At 34.8% G+C, this 24,336-nt stretch overlaps 2 protein-coding genes across 2 annotated transcripts in view; one reads left to right on the forward strand and one right to left on the reverse strand.

The window, feature by feature from the left end:
• Positions 1–1,771: 1,771 nt before the first annotated feature.
• LOC130824170 (outer envelope pore protein 16-2, chloroplastic) lies at positions 1,772–6,390 on the forward strand. Its single transcript, XM_057689068.1, has 7 exons — positions 1,772–2,149; positions 3,967–4,018; positions 5,054–5,122; positions 5,201–5,232; positions 5,491–5,524; positions 5,628–5,695; positions 6,148–6,390. The coding sequence occupies exons 1-7, from the start codon at positions 1,967–1,969 to the stop codon at positions 6,289–6,291; spliced, it is 582 nt and encodes a 193-aa protein (XP_057545051.1). The 5' UTR covers positions 1,772–1,966; the 3' UTR covers positions 6,292–6,390.
• A 478-nt stretch (positions 6,391–6,868) lies between these two features.
• LOC130824160 (uncharacterized) overlaps positions 6,869–24,336 on the reverse strand; it is a 36,382-nt gene continuing 18,914 nt past the window's right edge. The window contains exons 13-25 of the mRNA XM_057689056.1: positions 24,168–24,246; positions 23,915–24,083; positions 13,638–13,708; positions 12,402–12,482; positions 12,185–12,255; positions 11,899–11,995; positions 11,758–11,817; positions 11,525–11,579; positions 11,040–11,425; positions 9,287–10,930; positions 8,289–8,870; positions 8,142–8,200; positions 6,869–7,396 (exon numbers count right to left, since the gene is read on the reverse strand). Coding sequence (XP_057545039.1) covers positions 7,201–7,396; positions 8,142–8,200; positions 8,289–8,870; positions 9,287–10,930; positions 11,040–11,425; positions 11,525–11,579; positions 11,758–11,817; positions 11,899–11,995; positions 12,185–12,255; positions 12,402–12,482; positions 13,638–13,708; positions 23,915–24,083; positions 24,168–24,246 — 3,550 coding nt within the window. The 3' untranslated portion in view covers positions 6,869–7,200. The remainder of the gene's footprint in view (positions 7,397–8,141; positions 8,201–8,288; positions 8,871–9,286; positions 10,931–11,039; positions 11,426–11,524; positions 11,580–11,757; positions 11,818–11,898; positions 11,996–12,184; positions 12,256–12,401; positions 12,483–13,637; positions 13,709–23,914; positions 24,084–24,167; positions 24,247–24,336) is intronic.

Raw genomic sequence — 24,336 nt, forward strand, 5'->3', positions numbered from 1 at the left:
AGAAACCTTAAATTACATATTTGGTTTGCACAAATCATGTATCTTAAACTCACTACCGACACCATGTTGTAAAATCTTAATGTATTCTATTTGTGGTATTGTTCAAATTTTGATTATTATCTTTGGTGTAAAGAATTAGATAAAGACTTTTGACGTTTTCACGAAGAAGATCGTAAGCATCATAATGGAGGGTAAGAAAAGTCGAGAAAGATCTAGGAGAACGTGGAGGAAAGAAATAAAGGATGACTTGTATAACCTATATCTCTCTGAGGACCTGACTAGAAATATAGGTAGTTAGAGGCGCCTTATCCATGTCTTAGACTACGGATACTCTTTCGCTTTACCAATTAGTGTTCTTGTTTTTGCCTTTGTCTTTTACATATCATTCTTTTATTTGCTTTTACCTATTTTATTTATTTATTTATATGTATTTTATTTATTTATATGTTTTTGACTGCTGAAGTTTTTTTCTGGGGATCCATATGGATTTTACTTGAGCCGAGAGACTCTTCGATCGCACTCTTTTTTATGGGTATGAGTTGCCGCCTTTATTTCCTCCTCAGACCCTGATCATAGCTGCTTATGAGCGGAATACACTGAATATGATGATAACAATAAAAAACGATGATTATTCAAAATTAAGCAAAATCATTATTTGACCGTTTTTTAATGCAATTTACGAATTCCTTACCAGTAGAATGAGTGGATGTTCTAAATGCATTTCTTCACGGAGAGGAATGGAAGGAAAAAAGTAATGAGGGAGAAAGGGAAACTCAGCCAGGAAGATTTAACACTGTCATTCTGTTTATTTCACAATATGCAGTTAAGTTTTCAGTACGGATTACTACCCAACCTCATTCTTAATCGAATTCAATTTTAATCAATGTTTAATCAAGCCAAATCTAACTCACCGACAACTTTATTATTTTAGCACACTTAATTTATTTATTCTACTTATTTTACATTATTTTTTTATATTAAAATTTAACTCATTATTTTTTAATTTTATTTAGACATTTTTTTCTTAAAATTTAACCCATCATTTTTTAACCTTATTTAGATATTTTTTTTGATTATTAACGGTACAATTTAATTTTTCGCTAAAATTTCACGACTAGACAAATATCACATATTATTATAATACTATTGAAAATCACCCTATCTTTTCTTTGATACCAATCCAAGTTGATACGGACATGAACATGGACACGAATGACTTTAAATAAAAAACGAAATTCAATACAAATGAATATCAGCCAAACTTGAAAAAATAACCCAATTTTTAAAGTTTGCATAGGCAATATTTTTTTAATAAAATTACTAAAATATCCTTAAACTTAATCTTTTATAAAACACTTTAATATCAATTTATCACTCTAAAAACAATCAATCCATACTTAAAATTTATAGATCAAAAGCTTAGGAAAATCAAAACACCAAAACAATTTCTGAGGTAATTTCTAATCAAATTTCACTTAATTTATTCAAAAAATAAAAATAAAAAAATAAAGGGGGGAGTCGCTCGCAACCAAGCCGCGGCTGAGTCGCACAAAACGCAGGGAGATCGACTAGTAGGCTAAGTTTTTCGGTAAGCATTAAGAGTATTGTAAGTAGGTATTTTGAATATTTTTCTGTGGACATCAAATATATTATAAGTAGATATTAAAAATAATGTAAATAGATATTAAGAATAGAACATTAAAATTTAATGAAAATTTAATGAATTGAGGCTAAGAGCTGTGTTATTCTCTCAGAAGACCAACTAAAAAAATAATGGCACGGGCGACGACAGTAAATTTGAAAGGTGGCAGAAAAGCGAAGAGGTGGCGGCGCAGAGACAGACACAGACTACTGCACTTCCTCACTAACTTACACGTGTCTCTTTCTCTCACTTAAAAACTACATGCACATTGTTTTAGAGTTTCAGTTTGGTAATTCATAAGATTTCATAGAATTAAGGTTTAAGATGAGCAGCACCAACACAGTTTCAGTAACAGCGACTACTAATGGGATGAGTAGCAGCAGCAGGTTCGAAAAAAGTAAAAGGTCAATGATGGATGAACTTCGAAGCTTCGAGAAGGAAGATTTCTTTGATTTGGGTCATCCTCTCCTTAATCGTATTCTTCATAGCTTCATCAAAGCTGCTGGGGTAAATTTTTAACTTTTTTTTATGTTCATAATATTGCTGTCAATCATAAATTATTATTTCTAGAATTTCTTTTTCAATTTGTTGAGATCATAATTATCCATGCATGCTTAATGTTGTAATGTATTTGTCAAAGTTTAGTCGCACTTATTATTAATGTCAACATAATCGGGGCTGGTAAAATACAAGGTTTACACACTTTTCAAGGAAATACCTAACAAAATCATATGGCAATCAAAAAAGGCTTTGATGACTTATTGTTAAATGTTCTATTATGAATAAAACTTGAAGAGATTACAAACAGCACTGTGAGATTACAAGTCTTTGCAACCTAATATAAATTTATAGAAATTGACTTAAAATAAATAAATAACCTTAAATCGAAAATACTTACAATACTGTCTACGGAAACTTGATATCAAATCGAGGCACTATCTAGTTTTCCTAAAAGCGGAGCGTTATTCGGCGTACTTAGTGCCTAGGCTTAAACCTGAAATAAGATACAACGGTTTTGCAATTAATTATAAGCACTATGTAATTTAACTTTGTGAAGTATTTGAGATTATATTGAGCAATTTTAGAGATAGAATGAAAAGAAGTGAATTGTTCTTCAAGCTTAATAACTTGTAGAGAATTTAACTTGGAGAGGTTGAGTTGAATAATATTGCGATAACTTCAAAAAATTAAGAAATTGCACTTATTAATTGTTATTCTCTCACGTAAGAGATATAATGGTAGAATTAACTACCCATGATTCCATGATTTCCTCACCTTCCTGTCTTTTAGGAAATAAAATAGGAAACTAATTTTAGGTTATAATTTTTAATATTAAGCACCATATTTCAATTAAATCAAGCTAAAATTCAGCCGTTTAATATTAATGCCCAAGAAAATAGCTATTGATGACAAATTGATTTGGAAAAATTCAAGCCCAACCGCAAATTAATGTTGAAATCAACTCAGCCACTAATTAGGCCAACTCTAGTAGCCCACGAAGCTTTCTTCAAGCCTTAGCAGCTGGTGGCTTCTATTGAAGCTTTTGGGCTCCAATTTTTGGCCCACTTTATTCCTTTCCAATATTTAGCACTATTTTCTTATTTCTTTTTGGACACGGGTTTTTAGCCTCTCGTCCTTAATTATAAAATTAATATTTTATAATCTCCTTGGCCTTACTATTTCATGGAATTAATAATTATACTTAAACTTTTATACTTTAGTATACACCGTATACTTAAAACTTTTATATTTATACTCCAAATTATCCAACAATACTAAGTGTACAAACCATCTTTAATATATTCATCAATGAAGATAAACCATCCCAATACCCTTCACATGCAAACCCCGTCGAGAATTCGCATATAGAGTAATCAATTAGGGTAGGAATGTCATTTTTTGACCTACCATTTTAATTTTTGATAGAACCATCAGGGCTTTGATATCATGTGAATTTTAGTTAAACTTATATATTGACACAATATCAGCATATAATCGGGAAAACATGAGGTGCACACACTTCATAAGCCAAGGAGTTACCACTACAAAACCATATGGCAGTGGGAGGAAGGGTTATAATGACATAAAGTTTGCATATCATATAGTGTGGGATAAACCATCCCAACAGTATTATAGTTTATTGTATGCAAATCTATGTAGTTCTTAATTAGTTCTTTTTAAGTTCCAATAATATTCTCAAAGGAAATATAGTTTTGGAAATGATCAAATGAACTAGAATGGATCTGAAGAAGTATATATTTGATTCTGAAGTATTGTAGTCAACGGTCATCTCACTTCCTTTCCTTATTATGTTGCATGTATAGATTGGAGCTATACAGGCTGTATCTCGTGAAGCTTATTTTACTTCTGTTGAAGGTATAAATTTTCATAACTCATTTCAATTGGAGCTCTTGCTATTTATTAAATAAGGATTTCTTTTTACTTTGAAGTACTTGCTGTCAATTATGGTAAAATGGTGTTATGGGAATTTGGGAAAATTCAAATAATACATTATTGTTTACAAGAAACGCCCAATTGTTCAATAGAATTAGCAGCATATTTCAGTTAGCAGCATGCTTTCCAAGCAAAATTAAAAATTTGGTGATGGTATTAAGCTGGTTATCTTTGGCAACTAGGTAAAGTCTAATATCTTATTGCTAGTATAGAAACTCAGTGCAATGTACGATTTTTTAACATCTATATATATATAAAAAAATGATATTAAAAAAATAAATATAAAAAAATGATATTAAAAAAATAAAGCTAGAGATATTTTGCAGTAGATTTACTCAATTTTGACAATTGAAAATTATCAGCAATATATTATGTAGTATATGATATTTTCTTACTTACTCAATTTAACTATAAATAAATGCTAGTCAAAGATACTTTAATGGTAGAGATATTGCTCAAGATTAAATGTTATGTTATTTTTCTTTATCCAATTATTGAGTTCTATTTGGCAAAACTTTTTAATTGTGACACTTGAAAATTTTCAAGCTAATGTATGATTACTAATTACTATATGATTCTAGTTAACATTTTATGGGTCTTAGGTAAAATAAAAGGAACTGGCCCTTTCTATAGAAGGTCGGTTTCGGTCTTTATTGGGTCTATGTCTTGAGGGCCCTAAGCAAATGTCTACACGTCCCTGTTCAGTTTGGCGTACAAGTAGGACACTGAGAATTTGAAAAAGATTTCTTGATATTTTTGCTGGACCAAATACCTAGATGGGAGTTTTAGGGCGCGATTTTTATTGTGTTGCACATTACAGAGGTTTAAATCCGCCATTCGTTTTGCAAGTGTAAGCACTTGATCGCCCTACTCGAGTAGTTTTCTTGGTGCCATTTTATAATGAAAGATTATATTGTACTCTATTTGTGTTCAACTACGAGATCTATGTGCGACCAGGGCTGGGGATTGATTCATCCGGTACAGATGCAAATGGTGCTAAGCAACACAAATTTCCTGATCTTAGAGGTATTTATATGTTCTATCTCATTCATATGGTATGAAATTATAATGTACAAACTGTAATTTTATGGTTTTTATGTGCAGGGGCTACCAATAGAAAGTCAGTTGAAGCCTTGGTAAATTGTTTGAACCCTTAGTTTACTTGTCCTGACTCCTGTCCAGATATGATGGGATACTATTTTGAGTTTCTATTCTTGCTTACTATCTTGTCATCTGACATATACTGCTCGAGCACTTGATGTTTAATTTGATAAGAGTCCCTTAAATTCTTGAGGAACAATCATCAAGCACAAGTTTTTTATTGATTTACATAATGTATTTTTGTCCTTGAAAATCCTTATAACTAATGAACTCTTTTTTCTTGATGTTTCCAGGTAAAAAACACTGGGAAAGAATCGTTCCAATGGGGTAAGTGTATCGCTCTTCCTCTGCGGCATGGTTTATTTAAGAAACCTTTTTTTTATTGAAGTGCACTTTTAGGAAGCTCACAAGCTAATTCTTGATTTTGCAGGGCTGGCTGCTGGGGTGTACTCAGGGCTAACTTATGGACTGAAAGAGGCTCGTGGTTATCACGATTGGGTAATACGACTCTCTTATTGTCGGCCTTTGCTCTTCCTTTCATGGAAGTTCAATTGTAATATAATGCTCACTACAAGTTTTATGATCTAAAATATCTTTTCACTAACATGCTTTTCTAGTTCTGCATTTAGAGGTGTTCAAAACAGATCCGACAACCCGATATATGACTGACCTGGTTACCAACCGACTTGACCCGACTTTACAATGAATTGAAAATATACAAAATTCAATATGGACACAACTCCTGATTTTGAACTGAGCCGAAATCAATCCAATGACCCGACCTCTATCTGCATTATTCGTCTGCGTGTGTAGCTTGTGATTGCGATGAGTAATAGTAATTAGCCATTTGATTATTGCTTACTGCACGACTATGAAATAGTTGGTTATCGCAGATTTGATTTCAGCTGCAGAGTTTTGAAACTGTTTTTTTTTTGTCTTCCTTGGTGCAGAAGAACAGTGCTGTAGCTGGAGCATTGACAGGCATGACACTTGCACTTACATCAGATGATACAACCCACGAGCAAATAGTGCAATCCGCGATAACAGGAGCAGCTATTGCTACTGCTGCCAATATGCTTACTGGCATTTTCTAGGAGTAGCTAGTTTTTCAATTGTTTTGTTTTTCAGTCATGTCTATGGTACTAAACTATTGTACTGTTATGTCTATTATGGTAGATACTCCATATGACTAAGATGTGTTCGTCACATTTTTGGTTGGAATTCAAGTAGTATCTGCGTACACAAGAAATGGAGAAGTACAGCATGATTTTGAGTTGCTGTTGCGAATTATAGGTGAAATTTGCAAAGTTCGGTCAAGTTTGAGCAAAGGGAAAGATTTTAAATTCTAACGAAGATGAAATGAAATTGTTCCCAATTAGGATCATTCTTTGTTGCGGCTAGTGAAAGTTCATTGAATCTATGTTGTTTAGTTCTAGTTCGCCAAAGTTGGACATAGGCTAGTGAAAGTTTATTGAATCTATCAAGAGTGACATTTTGGTCTTCTGTCAAATGATAATCCGTCTAAACATATAAGAAAGAACCCATTTGGTTAGTATGTGAAGGACAATTTAGTGATCAGCTTGTTTTGTATGAGATCATCTCACCATATGATACACTGGTCTATATGATTAATTTATTTATCTAATTGATCACTATAATAAACTAAATGTATATAATTCAACAGATATATTCTCACCATGAGACTGTCACATTTAAGAATTTGTGATTGGTGATTTAGTAATAGGACCATGCTTCAAGAAACGAACAAAGGCCGGAAAAATCATTTTGTCTTTCCTGATTCATGGACAGAAAAGAGTATATGTGGTTTATGTACAGATATTTTCTGCCCGTCTCGTCTTTCCTAATCCTACCCGCTAGAAATAATTCCCCTCCAAAGGACCCAGCGCTTTACTGGGTTCACTGGTTAGCGATTATGATAAGCTAACTATCTACAATGAAAATCAAAGTCTACAAAATTTGTGTTCAGAGAGATCGCATCAATGCTACAGGGGTGATGGCATATTTTCAAACCACTCTGACAGTCGTGCAATCTTCTTGGAGACCTCTGCATTCTTTGCAAAGAAAATCTCTGCATTTGATAGCATTACTTTGATGTCGTGCTTCACTGCATCCAAGCTTCGATAGTAGCTATTCTCTAGTCTCATTAGGATCACTTCTAGCGATAATGGTACTGCAAACCTGCATATATTTTCAAAACATTTCATCAAAACTCTTTATCTCAGTAGTTGCAGTAGACAAATAGAAATTGATGTTGGAGTTGGCGTTAGGTAGGGTGTCCAATGGGTCAAATTTGGGATGGGCCAGGCCGGGCTTAAGCAAATATGGACAGGGTTGATAAGGGCCCTTTAAAGTTAATATGAGCTTTATAGGAAAGTCCGGCCCAGCCCAACCCGGCCCGATTTTATTATTTAAAATTATATCAATTTATAATAATTAAATTATCATTTATGAGAATTAAATTGTAGAAACGTTAATAATCCCCATTAGATTATCACTCATGATAATTAAATTATCCATTAGTTATGCTATTTACAAAGGCCTGTTTCCGCCCGCTTCATGTTAATTATAGCATAGCCCATTTTGACCCGGTCCTTAAAAAATCCTTCTAAAGACGGGCCAGATAAGGGCTCAAATGGGAGCCCAACCCGTTGAACACCCCTAGGGAGAGGATAAAGAAACCATTAGGCGTTTAGACAAGATCAATGGTCGTTGTGAATATAGAACTTTGACATCTTAGTAAGAAAAAATACTTTTGAGGCAAGAGATCGAGTTCTATTGCAGCATTTTGTAATGTGAAGTCTTTTTAACTGGTAAAGTGTTAAGTTTCAATTAAATCAAGGAAAGTTAAGTACACTCCCAAAGAAAAAACTTCTGCGAGAAAATGAGATCATGTTGGAAAGAAAATTAACATCAGCGTACATACCTGTTAATGAAATTTGACTTCTCGGAAGCTTGCTGCAGTTTCTGGACCCCGTAAATATCCTAAATTAAACACAAAAGCTTATCAACCGGCTTCTAGACTAATAAAATGTGATATAGTCAAAGCATGCACAATTGATATTGTGTTTACCTGAGCTTTATTTGCTGATTGAAGCAACTTATAAAAAGCTGACAGCAGTTTTTTGGTGGTGTGTTCATCCAAATGAGATTGTTCCCATTGGGGGTCATCCGGATTATGAAGTTCCCAAGGACTGTGTTCATGTATTTCAGTAGGATCACTTTTGTACCGGATGCGATATCTTTCCCACGGACTATCAGGGTAGTCGAGAGATTTAGCCTTCACGTCATGAATTCGACCTTCCCACCAGCTACCGTCTTCATCGCCTTCATTTTTCCACCAGACCTGACATTTATCTCTCTTTGTCCAGGTTTTCTCTAGAGCAGCCTCATACCTTGTTCTCTCAATGACAAAATCTGGAAAATCCGACACTTCTGGCAATGTCAGCCTAAATCTTTTTCCTAATACACTAGAATTCGGGTCAATAAATTCGAGTATCATTTTACAGCAGCTGTCTCCAGAGCCTGGAACAATAGAGTACTCTAACTCTACGACTTTGCAGAACTCCACAGCTCTGATCTCTCCATTCAAATGTTCCCAAGGTCCCCTCACAATGATTGAAGACCTATTGCATGATATATATTCTTGATGCCCCTGCAAGGAAATCAATCAAAACATGGAGAAGAATTATTGGCAAACACAGTTTCACAGGAAATTTACACAATTTTATACTGGAAAGTTTTGCATATAACCATCCCTAATCTGTGTCTTTCTTTACCAATTCTTCAGTACGTTTACCCTGGAAAGTTTACCTACATTGCATACGTCGTTTAACAATTCTTCAGCAAGACTAACAACCCCATTATATCAGGCATATTTACCCTTCCATAAACAGTGTTGGTAGTCATATAAAAAGGGAATTTATGTTCTTGAAACTTGTAATAGGCATACTTACACTTATCCAACACAAGACAATATGAATGGGTGGTGGAACTCAACAAATTAAAGAAATTGCGCAAGTAGGCGCAACAAAATCACCTGAGATGATCCAAATACCCGATTATTATTACCTGTCTCAAATATGCAACTTCATCTCCATGTTGAGGAATATAACGAGAATAATCTGGCACAGAAAGCATAAGCCAAGATAACTTTCTTTGCGACTGACTTGACTTTCTCCTATCCATTGGACTAGGACTAGCGTCATGAACAAAATTAATTCTCCTATTCCTTGTGGACCGAAGGCCCACGGTCATACTAGATCCTCCTTCTTCACGAGTACGTCGGCCAACTGGTGAAGAATTTTCTGTCCTCCTTGACCTCTGCATCGATCTCTTTTGGTCAAACAGCTCTTCAGCTGTGTCCCTAAGCTCTGCAGAATTGGTCTGGATAAATCCATTAACTATATGACCATTAATATTTGTGTTTCCATTCAGATGTTGATGGCATGAACTTGAGGCATTTTCACCCATATGCGCATCTTTTCCAGCCAATGTCCTAGCTGCCTTAAGTGACCTTGATCTTCTATATACAGCGCTGTACATCCTGTCGTTCTTCTCTAAATGTAAAGTCTGTGAATCTAATACTGTAGAGCAGGCATTTGCTATTCCTCCATTAGTGTCACCATCTAGATCAGGTTTAAGGTGTTCCTCTAGCTCTTCAGCAACAGATCTCTGTTCCATGCAAGACATATTCCGTTCACTCCCTTCACCAGGAAGTAATGTTTTCTCAGAATGATCATTTGGTTCTGACACAATTTTCTTCATCGCATCACCCAACGTCAAAACATTGTTTTCATCACTGCTCCTTGAGCACAGAGTTTTATCATCGGCAGTTGCTTGAGCACAGACCAGGGATAGATTTATGTCAGACAGCTCTATATTATTTGCATTCGTTAATCCATTTGGGTTTTCTAAACGCTCACATTTACAGTCAGTAATTTCCTGCAACTTACCACAACCATCTTCTGCAACACGTTTATCATCAGTTTCATTCTGATTATCACTGAAAGAGCAGGACCCAGAAGCTTTCAACGGAGGAGCTGCACTCAATTTGACCCGTTTAAGACGAGCCTTGACCCCTCCCCATTTCATAGCATAGTTACCATATCCACCAGGCCAACCAAGTCTATCAAATCCTGTACTCAGGGCTGAAACATTTCTGTCAACTTCTATTGAGCCACCAGAAGCTGAAGAAGAAGAACCTGCCAAATCTGTCAAATTTCCAGAGGTTGGGAAGGAGTTACGTGAAAATAGAGCTCTATCGGAGTCACGGACTGGAAGCTTCAAAACTAGTCTATTTGTGTTCAAAGAATTCTCATAAGAATCAGTAAACACTTTAGATTTAGGTGTATCCTCAGAATTGTCGATAATTACTTCTTTTCCCTTTAGATTCTTTCCTCGCTCTTCTACACTAAGCATATCAGATTCTTCACCTTCAAAATTAGAATCTTCAAGCGCAGACTCACTTACTGATGACTCACCTTCCGAACAATACTCATCTTGATCTGAAGTACTACCTTTGATTTTAGAAAACAAGGTAAGAGCATTACGAGCAGCTCTTCTCTGAGGTCTTGAAGCCTTAACAGACTTCTTTTTGGACCGTTTTTGCCCATTTCTTGATCTTCTGTGCTGTTCTATGTTATGAGAATTACCATCACATTCATCCAAATTTCTTTTCTTGACACGCCTCCCTGAAGAAGTAGTTATCTCCGTCTGCAAGACATACAAATTTACAAACATGAAAAGAAGTAGCAGATATACAAGAAAACAAGTACTTCTATGTCATTAGCACAAGTGTATGACCAAATATAAGAAAAAGTACTTCTCTCTTTTTCTTTCTCCTTTTCGATTTGCGAACACTATCTCTGTGACTACATTCAGCTTCATTGTCTTCTTCACTGCTTTCTGAATCTCCTGAAGATATTGAGCCATTATGTTCTCCATCATCACCATAGGAATCCGTTACATTGAACTCAGAATCTGTATCGTCACTGATTACTTCTGGTTCCCACTCCATGACATCCATAAACTCTGGCATTGGATCAATAAGCATATCCAAGTCTGGCAGGGGGAGAATTTGGTCTTGGTCAGAATTGAAGTCTGGACCCACAGCACACCTGAGTAAAAAAGGACGCCACTCGATGCCCAGAATTCCAAGACGTCTTTTTTGATACATGCTCTGGTAGGGTTCTGGGTATGGAATCATGCCTAGCATATAAGATAAACAACCAAAATTAAATAATTTTAATAAATGTGATAGCATCAATAAAATAACCATTTCACATAGATTGACTAGAAAAGACCAACTTGAATCACAAAGAAGATCTTGCATATTTCTTCGGTAAGGAGGAAGCTGAGTTTCCTGCACCCAGGTAACCGAATAATTTAAACATTTAGAAATAGCAAAAATGGACAAATTGGATACTAATAAACACAGTGCCAGTATAGAAAAAGCACAAAGCAGTATTCACTTAATTTGACTTAAAATATTAGAGCTACAACATCAACATACAAAAGCGCAAGAATAGTACAATCCTAACCTGATCAACAACATTTCCATGTGTATCCCTGATAAGTGGGCGATAATCCCCGAGAAAGAACTGCAAAATTTGTAGCAGAGAAACAATAAGTGTCTCAAAAGAAAAAACATTAAAATTAAAATCATCAACCCTTTTTAGTACCTGATCATACTCTGCATCCTTCTGGGATTCACCTTGGCCAGTGCTCAAGATATAAAGTTGACCAACATCATCTGAAAGTATAATTGACGTCCCATCCCTATTTCATGAGACAAGACAGAGAAAGAGATGAAAAAAATACAAAATATTTGAGAGTATGCGTTTCCGTAGGCAATTAAAAGAGCAACTGCAAATTAAGTGTAGTTTTGCAGTCCAAGACAACAACACAAGAAAAAATATGAATGAAACAAGTACAAGCAAACAAATGTAAGATAACACCACGACTTACGGTGAGAACTTTCCATCAACCAGTTTGAAGCGTCCAGTTTCATAAGTGCGAATAGGCTTTCCTTCCCATATCTGCAACATAACATTACATACAGCTATATAAGACCTTGTGCACAACTGCAATATATATATATATATATATATTATATATATATATATATATATATATATATATATATATATATATATATAAATAGACCAATAAGCTGATAACTTACATCCCAAACTATGGTCTTCCCATCATATCCAGCACTCATAGCTATGCGAGCATTAAAAGGGTGAACATCCAGGACATATGTCTACAGAGAAAGAAAGCAAAAGTAGAACTTCATGTTACACAATCATAGCATCAGCCAATGAAAAAACGTAGACACACTATTTTGAAGGTAAATTGTGATTATACAACAGAAATATACCATTACTAACAATGTTTTAAAAGACAACCAATGGCAACCGTAAGGTAAACACCTTCATGTTGTCAAGATTTGCAGACTCATCCTTGCATCAGTATTTTGCGATCAAACGCATTAATAGGAACAGAATCTTTTTGTGAGTGTCAATGAATAATGCTATAAAATTAGTGATCTGTTACATAAATGATGGGCACATAATGCTCCGACCCTCCTAGTGCTTCTCTTATTCTCAAGTGCCTTGCACAGGGTCTGGTCATGCCATAGGATTATGGGGTAGAAGTGTCAAAATGACCTACATGACTTCATACATTCATGTTATGCTGATGCCACCACGAAAAAAAATTCCAATTTCATGGTGTTCTTTGAAAATGCTGATAGGAGGGGGGTAGTTCAAAAAACTTATAACTCAAGTTATCCTCAACAATTTCAAATATGACCTCAAAACCAATCTCGCTGAGAAGATGGTATGTTATGAATTTGTTTATGACTCATAAACTTATCATACATAAAAGAGACCTGATAGTTTCGTAAGATTTCAAACAGACATGCACTTTTCGTTTCAAGCTGCCACAGGCCATTATTCTGTGAGCTTTGTGTCTCAGGCATTCAGAACAGTATTGAAAAAAAAAGGTTGTATCTAAATAGTGTTGCACTAGGTGAGTACGAAAGCTATTGACATACTTTTCTAGCTTCCTTCTAGCTTGCTTGTTAAACAAGCAGCCCCCAACAAAACAGTTGACATTCAAGTGAGAGTCATTAGAATCAAGCAGATTGATAGGAAAACCAAGAGTATATCACAATTCGCAAGCCCTTTATATTAGTTTTAGGGTATGGGTTTATCTAAGAAAGAGCGTTTATAAACAAGGAATGACAATGAACAGAAAATAGAGGTAAGAGTCTAAAACCATATCTTAACACAATGTGACACACAAAAGATTACATGTAAGTTGTACATGAAACTTTATCTCAAAAAAATAGATATCAAAAAGTCTACTCCATTTTGACCGTTTACACAATGACATTAGAAGGAACATTACTTACAGACTCAGTATGACCCATCAAAGAATGAACCAAGCTACCATCAGCTGCATTCCAGACGCATATTCTGCAATCTGTCCTAAGAAAAAGGCAGACACAATAAAAAGCACAAGGTCAAATAACAAAACCAGTTTCATCATATTTTTCAAGACCCAGACATTGGAAGGTGAAAGCACAAAGTAAAATTCGCAAATAAAAGAGCAACTTTCAATGGCATCTTCAAATACCACCAAAAGGATAAACTTTCTTGTTGAAAATCACAACATTCTTAAAAAGGATAAACTTGTATACACCCGCTTAAATAGCCATGTCAAAGTAGCTCAACACTAAGCCACATATTTCAAGTCTTGTCAACTTTTGCCAACTCCATTGATGCTCCCTTTCCAATATGAATGTTATCTTAAAAAATTTCTTGCTTCAAAACAAGTGTCAATTTACATTTTCAAAAGATAATATTGCTAAAGGATACATTCCATTGATCATTTAACTATACATCAATAATTCCTATCAACATTCCATTACCCCTTTGCATTAAGTGGCTCCGGCTTCGGTGTAGTTTGGGTTTCAAATGAACGCAATCTTGCCTTTGGAATAATAAAGAAATTGTTTCCAATAGATGTTTGTGAACAAGGCTCTAGAAAACTCTCATATTCAAAAAGCTAAGAGAAAAAATTTTGAACTTGTGAATGTAGCTCTATTGAGAAAATCTAATTAGAAGTTGTTCTTATTTTTTTCTAAAGAAAAAAATTGTAAACTAAACCCAATTGCTTAATGGTCGATGAATTAACCTCCAAGTTGATTGTTGTACAAATAACTTCCCACCATGTGCAGTTTATTGACACATGTCAAACTGACGAAAATCGCTCAACAACCTGATTGTCGAGTTGTCACCCAAGACCGACAACGCGTGTTTCTGTCACAATGACCTCTCCTTTGCACTCAAACTAACAACTCGTCGATGATCTTTCAGTTATGTTATTGACGACTTGTCACACCTCATGTATCACAAGTCAAACTAAGAGTCGTCTTTTCTATTGATAAATCATTGGTTTTACTTGATACTTTTTTATCGAATTAAATCTTAAACTTGGTCAATTTGATGTCTTGCATTAATTTTTTTAGACTTTCTTATCATTGGAAGTTGAATGGAGTTATAACTACTGCTCTAAATTTCCAACAATCCTCCCCCATTTGGAGTATTTGAGAACTTTCTCAACTTAGATTTTTTTCCTTCTCGTGCAACTACATCAATGTCCCAACAAAGTGAATTTAGCGCTAGTGAATCATACAATTCACGTGGTAATATTGCTTAATATCCCCACACATCCAATCAAGTTGAATTTCTCAAACCTTAGAAGATGAAATGTGGAAAAAAGGCATAATGTATGTACTGTATGTATATATAGGAAGGATGTAATATTCAAAAAATTTATTGAAACTTAAAATATTAAAAATAGTATACATTAAATAATGTTTCAACTAAACCTTATTGTGAAGTACTGTATGTATCATAGAAGATGAAATTCTCATAGTCCTAATATTTCTACCTCACCTTACAAGCACATGGCACTTCTGACATAGATAAACCATATTAATAATTAATAAAAAATAAAGTATAACCCCTTTAATTCAAAACTTACAATGTATGGTCATTCTTTCATCCCTATTTTCAAAACTCTTTCATACTTTTCCATACAGTAAAAGCTTTATATTTCTCCTTTTCCAATCCAAATCAAGCTTCCATAGACAAGTCTTCAAGTGTTTTTCAATATTTCATCATTCAAATTGTTATGTAAGTTTTTGTTGCATCTCTTTTCATTTTCATTTTGTAATTTATCTTCTCAATTGGTGAGGAAAGAGGTGTTTTCCCATATAAACACCACATCCGCTAATAGAATATCGAACCTACCAAGAAAGTGTCAAACTCGCTTGTGAAAAGGGTTTAGATTCGATGTGGAACGGTCGGTCGATAAACGTTTTGATGCGCTATTTTTCTAACCACCGCTACACATCATGAATTCTCGAATCGATTTCTTGAAAAACCAAGTAAACTCGGTCGAGTTTTGACACCATGCTCCCACATTTGATTTATGTCCTCTTTTAAAGGACATAGCCATCTTGGTAACCATAACTTCAAGTTATTCTCTTAACCAAAAAGAAAAAACTTTTAAATTAAAAAAAGAGAAGAAAAAAATTATATAAAGAGAAGAAAATAAAAAAGATAGAGCCTTTCCTCCTTATTGTCCATTATCGTCAACTCCATTACTATCCACATGTCCACACCTCGGCAACTCCCCACCCAGCCCAACTCTACCACACCAAGACACACCACCGCTTATACTGTTTTCCATTACCACCACCATAACCCATCCTCTCAAACATAAACGATTCATAAATTGTTGATAAAAGGATATTGAATGTCTTCTATATGTAGGGATAAAAATTATCTTTTTACTGAGTACTTCAAATGTCTTTATCGCATTCTAATCAATTCTAACAAGCAACTGTAGCAAATCAATTGATCGTAATAACTTGTGCAAAAATTTGGTTTAAAATATGTGCCCGAGAATCGGCTAGGCATGAGGCGCACCAAGTCAACCAAAAACACGCTTCAGAGACTCAAGGGGCAGCAGTACGCTAGGCGAGGGAAAGACGCGTGCCTCGTGCACCTCTGTATGTTACAGTCTTCTATTTAATTTTTGTTTAAGTTTCAAGTACCAAAATACTTACTTTTGCGTGATTACTAGATTAACCTTAAAGAAATAGCTGTTTATTTGAATTTAAAAGAGTAAAAAGCCCCTTTATTGCCCTAGCCAAAGTAGATGAAGATAACGACAGGAGCATTATTCTTCTCTATCACAAGTGCGCCCCCATTCTTGACCGGTATTCTTCTTCTTCCTTAATCTCTTCGTTCTATATTCTCTCTATTCTTCTTTTTTCTTTCTAATTTCGATCACTTCTCTCTTTCTTTCTGTTTTCTTTCTTTTCTCTTGTTTCTTCTTTGTGAGATTTTATTTTATAATGCTTAGATTTTTCTTTATCTTTTTTATTTTCTCTTAATTACATTTTTCCTTTTTATACTTCTATTCCAATCTTTTATTACAATGATTTATTGAGTCTCTAATTTGTTTACAAATATGGGGTATTTGATGTGTAATTAAATTTGATTACTTAATTTTTCTGCCCATTTTATTATAGTGATTGAGTCTCAGCATATATATTTTTTAGTTTTGCTATCATTTAATTTTGCTTGTGCTTGTCTTAACATCAATTTATAATGATTTACAACTTATGTTGCATCTTCATACCTTTTGAATCCTGCAAAAAAATATGATCAGCTCAGAACTATGTTATCTTATGACTTCATGTGCTAAAATAGCGCTTAACTGACTTGCATGTTGTAAAAATATGAATTTTATGTTGTTTTAAGTATTAAATACGCGTCAAAAATTGATTTTGGAGCCTTTAATCGAAATTATGCGCCTTCGCCATATGCCTTAGAAAAAAGGCCTTTTGCGCCTCGGTGCACCTCTAAAAACTAAGTGCAAAACATTCAAGAGATGAAGATTGAATATCATTAGTAAGAGTAATAATGATGTGAGTATTGCGTTCATGGAGGTGAGACTAGAAGCCTTGAAGGCTTGAACATAAGGATCAAGTTGACAAGCTTGTAAATAAGAGCAAAGTTCATCATTATTCATTTACGTGTTTGTGCTTTCATCATTTTCATGTAATTTGCATCATTGGACCCTTTGCTCAATTTGGCACCCATTTTTTTGGTTAGATAATAGGAGATACAAAAAAATGAACCCTAAAAATTGTAGTTGTTTGGATGTGGGATTAAGTTTGAGATATTTTGATAAATTTTGAGAAATAATGATGTTGGCCACCTAAACATGGTTACGAGAAAAAACAATTTCTTTTGTTATCATCTGAAGTCTACTCCTTAAACTTGTCTAGCTTGACAAAGTACGATGACATCTCCATGAGACTTACCATTGATTATGAGAAAGATTGTTGGTCTTATAAGTGACCTTAGAATACTTAAAACCAAAATTGAGCACAAATTATTCAAGCATTGAAAACCTACAATGAGCAATCTTCAATGAAAAGGACGAACTTGACAGTGAACCTTGAACAAGATACAACAAACTCACGAACAAGAGAATTAACTTTGAGACTCACGAACAAGAGAATTAACTTTGAGAGATCATGATGAAACATTTACCAGGTGTGCAAGCACTAAAACTTTTAGTTCCACAATGTTCTCATATTAAAGATGTTTGAACTACTCTCAATAGACTGTGAATCGTTTGAGTTTCCAAGGCTCTAAAATTTCACTTGTGTTTGAGGACGTAAAAGTATTTCTAAACTTGAGAATGTATTTCTTTTGAGAACTTCTAATCAAAAGTTGTTCTCACTTTTCTTTTTGAATGAATTGTACAATAAAACCACTTGCTTGATTGTCACTGATTAACCTCTACGTAATTGTTTTACAATTAACTTATCACCATGTGCAGTTTTTTAACACAAATCCAAAACAAATTAAAATCCTACTGTCTAAGAGAATATGATTAAAAAAATTAGCGAAAACTAGTTAAATCATCACACACAAGTGATGACTTGCATTGACCCTCCCTTAAGATGCTCTCTTTTACACTTAGATTGACTCATTGACGACTTAACTATAATACTAGCAACTCCGTTCATCCAACGAGTCGTAACACCTTATTTCTCTATTATATAAAAATGACCAATATATTTCCTAAGTCAACCTATGAGTAATCTTGGCCATCTACCATTCATTCGTTGTACATGGTACTCTTATATTGACTTTATAGTTAAGCTTGGTCAATTTTATGTCTTGCATCAAGTTTTTTTAGACTTATCATTGAAAACTAAAGGGGGTTTTAACTAATACTACAAATTCCAACAAGATGTGTTTGTATGTAGAATTGTAGAGTATTTAAGGACCGGTTCCCAAAGTGTTGCAATCGATGCATGAAGATAAGAGTGCATCGTATCATTCATGAGCAATGAAAAGGTCTAACTCCATGCAAACAAAATGTGCACAGAATAGGTGAGAACAACAAGTCGTAGTTGAAAGCCAGAAAAAACAAGCAAAATAAACAAAGCTTCGTCGATGTACAAATGAAATCGGTGGGTCTTTAAGTTATACACATTGGTGAACAGTGCCATACATTCTAGCATCTAAACATATATTCTTATGAGGTAGACCGCTAGTCATCTTTTTCCACATAGACACACCATTGATCACCTTCTTTGAACTAAAGCAAGATGAGGTCAATGATTGTCTAGCAAAGATAATTTTAACAGAACTAAAGGTACCTAAGGGTTTGAAGTATTGCTTTATGAAAAATGTATTCACACCTTGGTTGTATATCATATTTTCGACAAATTAATTTCCAAGGTTATGCTATTATGGTTCACTGCATGCATGGTTTAAAAATAGAGATATTGTGGTGCTTCATCGCTCATAAACTCATGTGGTTATTGATAGCCTTTAATCGAGTTCATCCATACAAGTATAACAAGTATTAACAAGCATTACACAAGTTTATATAACTCTATTGTTCATTTTGATTTCACTGTTTTCTTGTCATATGATTTAAAGAGCCAATTTTTTATCAATCTAGAACAATATAATCTCTTGTATGACAATATGAAGCAAAAGATATATAAAAATGCATTCAAGGAAAATATCTAATTATGCCCATTATTTCGATGGGGCCAAAGATTTATAGTTCTTTGGTTTCGGATTATAATGGACTAAAGTAAATGATTCATCAAATCATGTGCACTTCTTATTTATCTGAAGTTGCACATGACGTTTGCCAAGAGTCAATAGGAAACAACCTCTTTGTTAGTTTTACCATAGCAAAGGTAAATTCGCATACATTCGACCCTCCCAAACCACACCCTAAGTGGGAGCCACTAAATAGTATTGAGGTAATAGATTGTGATCTAAGATACCTTTGATATTTTAGTTGCTATGATCATGTACGGTGCTTAGTCCCAAAAAAAGTTAATTGTTGTAAAGCCAGAATATCATTATAAGCTTCTAGTTTTGTAACTAAATAATGAGTAGTCAACTGTAAGGAACTCCAAGTCGGAAGAGAGTGTTCCTATTAGGCACTAATTTAAACTGATGATTCATTAATGCAAAGACAAATTTGGCGCCTACTAGCGCCTTTGCCGAATCAGCAATGGGTAGCTGATGACTCATCACTACATAGCCATAGATTTTGGTTAGTTTCTTTGACAATTTTTGGGTTAGTGAGGGTTAAGTGGATTTAATGATTTAAACATTTTTCTAAATTATAATATGTGGAACATAAAGTAATTCATGATTTTGACGATTACATGCTCTTACTTTTCAATTTAGTAAAATGGAGTTTGTTATTGTCCTTATGTTTAGTGGTAAGATAACATAATTCATTGACAATCATCATCAAAGGAAAACACTTAACTTTGCACCATACTGCATTCCAAAACATTCATATTGAAACGATACAAAAGAGCAATTCGACCACTCAATTAGTGTTTCTAGTTTCTCATTTGTATCATGATGGAAAAATGTGTCTTAGCTTATAGTTAGATTTCCTACTTAATCAATGGATTTGGACAGCATCATGGCCCTATTTTTTATTCTAATGGATCATATTTCATTTTCTAAGTTTTCAAGAAACTAATTTGACGTTTCTTATTACTCGTTTTGTTCTCGTATCGAATCAAATTTCATATCGTGTAACATTGGGTGATAGTGTGATTTATTCATATATAGGTGCAGTTTTATAAGAATTAATTGCCAATTACAGCCTTCAAGTTTAGGGCTTTTGCAAATTACAGCCTTGATAGGTTTTTTTTTTTTTTTTTTTTTTTGCGAATTACAGCCTCGAAAGTATCAAAGTGTACACCATTCAAGTCAAATGACCGTTGACCAACCCATATGACCTTTGACCAACCTAAATGACCGTTTAACCATTACTAATCACCTTTGACTTTTGTTGACCACCCCTAATCACCTTTGACTTTCTAATTACAACAATTATATTCTTGTGTTTTAGCACTTTAACGTCGTTTTTACCCATCATAACGATATTTTTAAAAAAAATGAACATCGCAATTATCCTTATGGGGTAACTCTTTCGGAAATCTGGTCAAAACAAGTACTTATTTGCCTATTTCCTAATACGTAAACCGAAAAAGATATTTAACAACATTTTAACCCATCATAATGATGATTTTTCAAAAAACGGATGTCGAGATTACCCTTATGGACAACTCTTTTCGAAATCTGGTCAAAACAAGTACTTATTTCGCCTATTTCCTGACACGTAAACCGAAAAAGATATTTAACGTCATTTTTATCCCTCATAACGATGAATTTTCAAAAAACGAACGTTGCGATTACCCTTATGGGGTAAGTCTTCCGGAAATTCGATTGAAACAAGTACTTATTCGCCTATTTCCCGACACGTAAACCAAAAAAAATATTTGACGTCATTTTTACCCATCATAACGATATTTTTCAAAAGACGAACGTCACCATTACCCTAATGGGGTAAGTCTTTCGGAAATCCAGTCGAAACAAGTACTTAATCTCTTATTTTCCGACACGTAAACCCAAAAAGATATTTATCATTTTTACCCATAATAACAATATTTTTTCAAAAAACGGACGTCGCGATTACCCTAATGGGATAACTCTCAAAAATAAATACTTCTTTCGAGTGGATTCTCGAAATCGCGACTTCCGTTTTGTAAAAAATCATCGTACCATAAATTATATTAATTCTTTTAATAAATACATAACTTATATTAATTCAGAATGGTGGGTGTGCAACCCACTTGATTATGTGTTAGTCTAAAGAGGGGATCATGCCATGTGTATGGATTGTAAGGTTGTTCCGGGAGCGAAGCTGGATTCGCTCCACTGTTATAAGAACGCGGAAAAGAGTTGTTGAAAGGATGAGAGCTTTGAGGAAACTAATTTTATAAGGTAACCTAAGACATGAAGAGCGCACAACATTCGAACATAGGATTAGCTCGATGGGGTTTGTTAACCAGTCGGAAGATGCTAACCAAATGTGGGATAGTTTGGCGCAAAACATCAGATTGGTTGCGGTAGAGACCTTTAGGGAGTCGAAGGGGAAGCCAAATGCATATAAGGATACGTGGTAAGGAATGACGAAGTGCAGATCAAAATTAAGGAAAAGCTTAAGAGTTTTAAGAAGCTTATGAACTGCACAAAAAAATAGACCGCATTAACAAGAGAGGGAGTTACATAAAGGGCAGACTAGCGACAAAGAAAGCAGTATAGAGGTAAAGACCTTAGCTTATGACGATTTCAATACGTGAGTCACTAAAGAGGGTGAAGCCTATTTATTTAAGATCACCAAGGCTCGAGCTAAGAAGAGGTGAGACCTCAAGTCAGTGAAGTACATTAAAGATGTAGATGGCAGATTTTTGTTAAACCAGGAAGACATTAAGAAGAGGTGGCGAGACTATTTCTGTCAACTTTTCAACGAGAATAGGGGAATAGCGGAGGTTGAAAGTGTGACTCACATCCCTCAAGGACAACATGAAGTTGAGAAATTTAAGGACATTACAAGAGAAGAGGTGAGACAAGCACTAGGGAAAATGTGGAGAAGAAGGCAGTAAGCCTTATAATATACCTATTGAGATGACGAAGGGATTCATTGGTTGATTTACCTCTTTAATGCATTGAGTAAAAATGCGGTAACAATGGTGATTGCGTTAACGAAATGGTGTAACAGAAGTGATGCATTTATCATAACGCCTAAATATCGGTAAAAACCAAAAGATTCCTTGTTACGGTCAAAACGCGGTTTTTTACCCCTTTACAACGCGGGAAATTTCGGTTCGTTGTTTTTAAAAACCTTTACAACGCAACTGACGCGATGCGATGTGGCCTTGATTTACACTATGCTTCAATGTTATCCTTAAGACAGATAAGATGTAGAACAAATGGAGGGATGGCACACTTATTCCAGTTTTTAAAAACCAAAAGATTTACACTGTGCTCGTAGCAGAATCTAGAGAATAAGTCAATGCGTAATTAGAAGAGTGGAGAGTAGCTAGTGGAGGAAAAGGATTGTGCATAAGTCGCACCAAAATAGAGTACCTAAGATGGAATTTTAGTGGGAAGGAAAGAATGGGAGATATACGGATGACAGTGGGAGGAAATGAGGTTGATAGTTCGACCAAGTTTAAGTATTTAGGTTCAATCATCCAAAGTGATGGGGAGATAGATGAAGATGTAATACATCGAGTACAAGCTAGTTGACTTAAATGGAGAGCAGCTACTGGGATGTTGTGTGATAAGTTTCCGCCTAAACTAAAAGGTAAATTCTATCGGGTAGCAGTAAGGCCCACCTTGTTATATGGGATGAAAGTTTGGCCTATTAAGAAAACATGGGAGAAAGATGGAAGTCACAAAGATGCTTATGCTGAGATGGATGTGCGACTACACCATGATGGATAGGATCAGAAAGAAGGTTATTAAAGTGAGGCTAGGAATTGCTCCGATTTCTACAAAGTAGCGTTGAAGTATATTGAGGTGGTTTGGTCATGTACGAAAAATAGCTAGCGATGCACCCATGAGAAGAGTGGAGAGCATCACAATCGATAGTAAAAGAGGTCAAGTAAGACCTAAGAAAACGTGGGGGGAACAAATTAGGAAGAACTTGGGTGATTTGCACCTCTCAGAGGACTTGAGTTGGGATAGGAGTAAACGGAGATATTGGATCCATGTACGTAAGTCTCATTAGTTCTTTTGCGGCCCTTTTTTCTAATGTTGTCTTAGTCGTTTTTGTCTGCTTGTAGTCTAGTTATTTTTGTTTTCCTAAATGATGTGCTCGTATGTTTTTGCGTATTCTGTTTTTTGAAGGACCTCATACGGCAGGCAATACTCGAGTTGAAGGGCTCTCTTCGATCGCAACCTCCTCGTGATAAGGGTATTGGTATACATTCTTTCTCACTCTCCCCAAACCCGGCCTTTAGGCGAGTCTCATTAGGATGATGATGATGATGATATATTTTTGGAACTTTATGTGTTCTTTTTGAGTTAAAGTGATTTTTTGAATAATATATAGAGTATAGTTCCATAATTTTTTGGTTATCAATTTTTCCTTTACGAAAGTAAAGAGCTAGATCTAAACAGCTGCATAGAATTTATAATATTAAAAGGATAGCACCACACAAGATATTAACAAAAAATTTTCAAATCAACTTACCCATAATAGCAGCAAGGACAAATCGATTATCTAAGCTCCAAACAATCATATTAACACCACGAGGTGTTGGAAGAACTCTTTGTCTTGGGCCTCCTCGTGGAGGCTGTGGAGGCATGGGCGGAGGAGGAACCTTGAGATGATATGCCCGAGTCCAACGCCCAGCTCTTCCCTAACACAAGAAAGCATACCCTCTATGAGGTTACATTATATCACATTATCACTTACAAAACTTAGTATTCCAATCATGACTCACATGTGATTTACGTGACCTTGGAATCCAAATAATGGCACTTCCATCACGAGAACAGGTAACTATGTTATCATGAGAAAACCTGGGAAAAACATTTATGAGATCACATGTTACGCTAAATCTTTCAATGCAGTAAAATGTCAAACCCTTCATAGTGATTACAAATATAATC

This window comes from Amaranthus tricolor, chromosome 1, assembly GCF_026212465.1.
Source record: "Amaranthus tricolor cultivar Red isolate AtriRed21 chromosome 1, ASM2621246v1, whole genome shotgun sequence".
Lineage (NCBI taxonomy): Eukaryota > Viridiplantae > Streptophyta > Magnoliopsida > Caryophyllales > Amaranthaceae > Amaranthus > Amaranthus tricolor.